Genomic DNA, 7,021 nt, shown 5'->3' on the forward strand with positions numbered 1-7,021 from the left:
GTGTCCCTGCAGACTACGATGTCAGTCCTTCTGTGGTACTGTAGCTCCCACAGCTTTGGACTGGTGTTCTATGATGGCAGCAGTGGACAACTGAAGCAACAGAGCACTGAATATAAGGATAATTGCTTTCTTTAACATACCCCAAAGACATGCAAAGTGCATGCAGCCCTTTGAGACAGATGTGCTTGTGCTCCAAATCCACAGCTTAGATTGAATATATATACTTTTAAATTCAACACTTAACCTCACCATTAATTATTTACTGCTGAAAATAACTTTAGAAAGAGTTGCTGCATCAAAGTCTTGTTTTGGCAAAGATGTAAAAACATTCTTCTGAAAAGCACTGATTGCTTGCTCAAAGATTAATCTCATGGCTGGCTATTGTACCACAGTCGGAGACTCTTAAAACATTAAGGTTTTCTCTTAAAACCACCAATATGATGGATGAGAGATGCCATCATTTTAAATTAAAAGCTGCATTACACATTGCCATTTGATCCCTCACTTACATTTGCACAGATCTGAATGTACACAGGAGGAAAGATACAAAAAGAAAAGTCCATTAAAACTCAAGAAGTGCTGAATCTCCCATTCCATTAAATAGTAAAATATAAAGTGAGCCATGCAAGTTAATTTAACATTTCAACTTCATCTTGTAGCAAAAAAAAAACTTCCAACTCTGACAGCGAAAGATATTTTAATGACAAAAATCAAGCAAAATGAATAAAATGCTTCAGGAAGTCTTCGTCTTGGGCTTTGTAAAATAAGATGAATCCGCATCCTGCAGAGGAAACAAACAAAATTACTGGACAGTCTAATTTATAGTTCAGTATGTCTTAGAAATTACAGAACCTAGTTGCTTAAAGTACAGTACTTCATGATAACGGAACTGCAATTCTGAGAATTTCCAAAACAGGTTTTGGATATAATGGACAAAGAGTCATAGGTCTGGGCTGCCATGAGACAGCAAGGTCAATGCACAGTAAGGGAACAGACAGTTGAACTGGAATGTTAGCCCTGACAGGACTCTTGTTTAATGCAGAAACAATGATTTCCTTGCTTAGGCAACAGCCAAGTGAGAATTTCCATTCACAACAGTGTAAGAGTGTATCATGTTAACCCTCAGATCTCCAGCAGGCTGTTCTTGCACTCTGTAGTACAGAGGCAGCCTTAGACAACTATCGCTGGAGGACAGACACTGTCATCCACGTCCTTGTCATTTCCAGATCTCCTATTCTGTCGGGCCGGGGGAAGCTGGTGACAGCGCCTACATCCTGCGTGCTCTTACACCCAGGCGAAGGCTTTATGAATTCAGGCCCTGGTGGGGACGCTACGGTATTTATCAACCTGTACCTCGGGCTGGTTGACTCCAGTGATGGAAACCAAGCGTGCCTAACAATTGGCCTAGTGTATTCAAGTCTGTCTTTTTCCTCTTCCTCCCCATAATCCTGCCAGCTTCCTAATGCTTCGGAAACTGGATAGAATGATAGGGAAAAAAAAGCCTTTGTGAACTCTTTCTCATATTGCTCTACCTCTATTCATTTTAAGTGAAGTAAAGCCTCTACCAGTGCCATAGGTAAGTAGTCCTATGCATCAGTGAGATAACATTTTAACAAATCATTAAAATGCTACATGGTAAAAATGTTGAAACCTTGACAGACTTTCAGGACCTTGCAAAATATTCAATTAAAAACATTGAAAAAAACAACCAAGAAAAGAATGGCTTAAATTTCAAGTCTCGGTATGATACTCCGACTGTGTGTTTTCCACTGACCAGCCCAGCTCTGAAGTTCTGCACCCTCTTCCTGCCAAGCCAGTCTGTCAGTGCCCAGGCCCAGGTGGGCGCGTACTGCCACAGGTAGCAGAAGAGCAGAAAAGGCTGCTGGGAGATCCACATCTCCTTCAGGTGATTGGCCATGCCCACCAGCATGAGGGCAACACAGCGAGACGTGGACATCTTGTACTCCTGGTCACCCACGTTTGAATTGGGCTAGAGAGAGAGAGGGGAGGCTGCCAAGTTAGATGTCACTGTATCCGATGAGCGTTTCTACTTGGCAGGAGGAAACGGTCACTATCGCACACGCTTGGCAGCAAGCCGTATTCCGCACTGAAAAAACTGAAGCAGAGACGCGCACGTCGAAGCTCAACAAAGTTCATCACTGGGGTACACTGGCTGTGACAGGGATGACGAAGAGTGAAATGTTTGTAACTAACCCGAGATCTACCACCAGTTCACTTAATGAAGTAATGGGGTGTGGGGCCAGAAGGCAAACCACAAGAGGGAATGCAGTAACTGGCATGAACACCAGGGGAGGTTCTGGCCAGCAGGAGGCGCTTTACCTTGCCCAGGTCCTCTGTGAAGGCGTTGCCGACGATCTGTGACACAACGGGCCCTGGACACACGGTGCTGATGGTAATCCCGGGATGATCCGTCAGCTCCGTGCGGAGGCAGTTGAAAAAACCCTGAAGTGGGTGAGCAAAGCGTCAGCTACAGGCGTGGAAGACACCGCTTCCCCTAACTGCAGGCATGAACTGCATCAGCAACATCACGGCGTCAGGTTGTGGGGGCTGGGGCACCGACTGAAGAGTTTCGGGATTTGTTAGGCTACTTCGAAAAAGCTCATCAAAACGTTGTCTTATAATCGGGGTTCAGAAGTGTAAACTACTACTTTAAAAAACTGACCAGTTCCATTCATTTACCTGGCACAAAATTAAAGCAATTGAATACCACGCTTCTTCCTCATCATCTTTTTCCAAGTGCAATGCCAATCCCTTACAAAATCAATTTCCATGTCCTGTGCGATTCCCCTTTGCCCTCTAGGGAATACCCATCACAGTCAAGCCTGTATCACAAAAGCTGCTGGAAACGGACAAAACTGTACAAACTGGAGCTGGGGATTCGTTTCCAACAGGAAGTGGAGCTGGAAAACAGGAAACAAGCCCCGAGCCAGCGCTCCCCGGACACACGGGGTGGTCAATCCTCACCTGCAGGGCATGTTTACTGGCAGAGTAGCCGGTTGCCAGGGGCGCGCCGGCGAAGCCCATCACGCTGCTGACGGTCACCACCATGCCCACCCCGCGCTGCACCATGTGGGGCAGCACACACTTCGTGAGCGATATCGTGCCCAGGAAGTTCAGATCCATCAGTGCCTCGTACACTTCCATCCCGGTGTCCAGGCACAGTGACCGCTGGCTGCGTCCACCATTATTGACCAGGATGTCGATCTGCAGAAAGACGGCGTATGACAGGCGTCAGCATCCTAGACTCTCCTCCCCCTGCTGAGGCACCAGCAGCCATATCACCCTGCAACTCACAACTGGCAGCCCACTGAAGCTCAGCAGGTGTGAGCCTGGTCAGTACCTGGATGGGAGACCTCCTGGGAAAAACTAAGGTTGCTGCTGGAAGAGGTGTTAGTGGGGCCAGCAGGGGGCGCTCACCCTGTGGCTCATGTGGGTCCTGATGCCCCAGTGTAGTGATGGGGACACTATACTGTAAACAGGCGTGGTCCTTCGGATGAGACGTAAAACCGAGGTCCTGACTCTCTGTGGTCATTAAAAATCCCAGGGCGTTTCTCGAGAAGAGTAGGGGTGTAACCCCGGCGTCCTGGCCAAATTTCCCATTGGCCTTTATCAATCATGGCCTCCTAATAATCCCCATCTATGAATTGGCTACTCTGCTCTCCTCCCCACTGATAGCTGATGTGTGGTGAGCGTTCTGGCGCACTATGGCTGCCGTCGCATCATCCAGGTGGGGCTGCACACTGGTGGTGGTGGAGGGGAGTCCCCATTACCTGTAAAGCGCTTTGAGTGGAGTGTTCAGAAGAAGCGCTATATAAGTGTAAGCAATTATTAATTATTAATTATAACTCACACCTGCATCGCCTTCACCTTGGCAGCTCGCACCTTAGGTGATCATTTCTCAGGTAAAATCAAGACAATTGCTGTGAGCCGTCAAACATCCCTCCTCACCAAAGTGCAAGAGGTGCACAGTCCTGTATTTATGCCTCGGCGCCCATGGATGTCAAAGAGATGCGATCAATGCCTGTGTCCCACTCCAGGCCCGGCTCTGCTGTAGTGTGTGAGGCGCGGTGATGCTGTAATTCCCTGTAATGGCGCGAGCAGGAGTCCCTGACCATCACGTCTGCCCGGCGGCGCAGCACTGTCAGGCGCAGGGAGGGGCTGGGATGTCGACTCGAATCAGGGTGAGGGGAGCTGAACTCCTGACCCCGTGAGCACCGCTCCCCTCGCGTCCCCCAACGTGCTGCCTCACGGCACACACACGCGCGCTCGTGCACGCACACACACACACACACACACACACACACAGGCTTTCTGCAGATGCAACCTCACCATATTGCTGCATTCACAGGGTGTCCTGTCTGAATGACTCCTTCAACAAATAATTCAGATAATATTTAAAATATTTATATTTAAAAACTCCCCTGGCATTCCACTCTTTCAGATCGCCTTTCTCCCTTCATGACACGGTATTTTTTTTTAAGGACATTTGTAATGCATCTGCTTTGTGCTTTGTTGGCTTACCAAGCTTGGCGGAGCAACCAGGCGGCTGCATTCTCCACACACACATGCACGGTTAAACACTCAGGAGCAACTGCAAATAAACAGGAACTTCACCCTCAGAGAAAAAACAGGAACCGCTTATTAAGGGCAAGAGGCTTACATGGTCAAAGTGGCGGATGGCGGTTTTTGCTATTGCTTCATGAGAGCCTCGCTCCATCAAGTCGAGCGGAAGAACAAGAATGTCCTTTTCTTGCAGCCTGCTCCGCTCTGCAAATAAAAAGGAGAATTGTGTCCTGAATTCATTGCAGGAAAGGTAACATTCACACTCCAAGTCTAAAAGCATGGTGTCTTATCATCCCCTGCTCCTGGGAGAGGAGTATTACACTTCTCCGGCTGTGTGCAGCATGTTGGAGATGCTGCTCTGGTAATGCTCACAGCAGACTCCCTCTGTGCGTGCTGCACAGCACATTCAGACCCTAGAGTCAACTCCGACACTAACTAAAGCCTTTTTTAATTACTGCATAACTATACAGATCTGTGCTAGCTCGGGAAAAGTGCCAGCATTCTAGCAAAGATCAAGCAACCTGTGTGTCCTGTTATTTACTACATTCATGTTTGGAAACCCAGTTTGCCCATGCACTGGGCAATGCCGCATCCTGCTCAGATAATCGTAATTTCAAACCAAAGCCTTAAAAAGGCCGATTCCTCCGCCAGCCCCGAAGCACCGTGGACAGGAGGGAAAGTACTAGCAGTAGTCCCCTCTGCGGTTCTCACTGAGGGCTTTCACTGGGAACCCACCCACCCAAACAGCTGCGCTTCACCCTTTCCAGCTCGCCCTCTCGCCGGGCAGACAGGATCAGGAAAGCCCCCAGGCTCGCCAGCTGGTAGGCCAGCTCTTCCCCAATGCCACTGGACGCTCCTGTGATCCACACCACTCTGCCACACAGCTTGTCCTCTGTTGAGCACAGAAGCACAGAAGGAAGAGCACATCAAAGTCAAGCATGGATACATTTGGATAGTAAGTTCCTGGTACACTAACATCCACAGCACTGTCCCCATTTTGACACATAAATATAGGTTTGAGTGTAGAGCAGTGTCAGCCTGCAGGCTGCAAAGGAGAAAGCAGGGCTTAATTCCACACTGGGAAATACAACACACCTGTATCAGGGTTTCTCTGTTCAAGACTTAAAGGGGAACTGCAGTCCCAATTTTCTCAGACTAGTTGTCAACTCCCGGTAAAAAAAATAAATTCGTTGACGTTATACAGTAGAACAATTTTACAGATTTTGAATGAAGCACGGAACCGTCAACTTTGTGAAAGCACTGTACATTCCCATTTGGATTTAATTCCATTTCTTTTCCTTTTCATCGTGGAATTAACCCATGTACGTTCCCTTCGCATCAGGTGTATGATTTGAAATCCAAGGTGCATGTCGCACACCTCGAAGACCACATGCTTAGCAGGACTGCGCTGGCTGCCGCGGTTATTTTCGCAGAAACACAGCACTACTTACTTGGCTTGCTCCCAAAGGCAGCTGCCCACAGTAAGGTGAGATCTGCATCCGCGAACAGGAACCGAACCAGTTGAACCAGCAAGCACAGCGCTGCAGCGTAGCACAGCACGGACGACACACTCCAGTCCATGTAATCCCAGCTCGGTCTCTACAGTACACAAGTAAGCAAAAAGGCCAGGCCGGCTTCATTTTTTTTTTAATTAATAAAACACACACACCAGATGATGTTCATGTGAAACTTTTTTGCCCGAACATGCTGACATTTTTGTGTATTGTAAGTATGATGGAATGACATTATTAGTTAATTTGCATGTTTTATCAATTTGCACAAATCACACCGATAAACGTTTATCTTTCAAAAGATCGTTAATACGCTTTTCGTTTAAACGGCAGTTAACACAGCACTTTTCTGGCAGAATTTGCGAAGCCAAGGCACATAACCAACGTTATTGATAAAATGGGCCACACTACGAGGATTATTCACATTAACATAACTTTATTAACCCATTACAATTTCTTACATTAGGAATTTGTCTCTTCGCATACCCCAGCTTGCTCTCCATGAAACACACTGTGGAGAGAAGCTTGGGGATCTGTGTCTTATCGTGTCAAAAATCTAAACTTCTCTGCCGATTAAACGCCCTTATCTGCGACTTTAAAGTGTCAGCACACAGGAAATTCAACAAATGCAATGACTAGAAAAGCACCATCAAGCTGATCGAGTAGACGGAACCACAGCGAGGGAGACACGCTAACGGGGTGCATAAAGTGCAACGCAAATACCCCGGAAAATGGTTAGATAAATCGTAAATTCACTGGAGACAGCCTTGCTCAAAGTGACGCAGAAAACGACCCCCTCACTCACCAACTCTCCTCCTCACACTCGGAAAACAACCCTTCACCCAGACCTCGCGCCTGCGCAGAAACCCCCGCCGTGTTGTGGATCGGTACTGCCCGACCAGGACTACCTGTGCACAGCCTCCTTT

The 7,021-nt window shown here is 47.6% G+C and overlaps 1 protein-coding gene across 5 annotated transcripts; it reads right to left on the reverse strand.

Annotated features, from left to right (window-relative positions):
* Positions 1–680: 680 nt before the first annotated feature.
* Positions 681–7,006, reverse strand: dhrs7 (dehydrogenase/reductase (SDR family) member 7). Of its 5 annotated transcripts, XR_011190207.1 has the most exons (9): positions 6,557–6,723; positions 6,036–6,183; positions 5,324–5,476; positions 4,682–4,788; positions 2,986–3,225; positions 2,341–2,463; positions 1,775–1,990; positions 1,354–1,474; positions 681–781 (listed from the first exon to the last, which is right to left on the reverse strand). XR_011190207.1 is itself a non-coding variant. In XM_006632322.3 (8 exons), the coding sequence occupies exons 2-8, from the start codon at positions 6,163–6,165 to the stop codon at positions 734–736; spliced, it is 1,017 nt and encodes a 338-aa protein (XP_006632385.2). In that variant the 5' UTR covers positions 6,166–6,183; positions 6,901–7,006; the 3' UTR covers positions 681–733. The 5 variants fall into 5 exon arrangements, 4 of the variants coding, with proteins under 4 accessions (XP_006632385.2, XP_015205659.2, XP_015205660.2 ...); XM_006632322.3 differs by lacking the exons at positions 1,354–1,474; positions 6,557–6,723 and adding an exon at positions 6,901–7,006; XM_015350173.2 differs by lacking the exons at positions 1,354–1,474; positions 6,557–6,723 and adding an exon at positions 6,819–6,902.
* Between the last annotated feature and the right edge of the window lie 15 nt (positions 7,007–7,021).

This window comes from Lepisosteus oculatus, chromosome 8, assembly GCF_040954835.1.
Source record: "Lepisosteus oculatus isolate fLepOcu1 chromosome 8, fLepOcu1.hap2, whole genome shotgun sequence".
In the NCBI taxonomy this organism is placed as follows: Eukaryota; Metazoa; Chordata; class Actinopteri; order Semionotiformes; family Lepisosteidae; genus Lepisosteus; species Lepisosteus oculatus.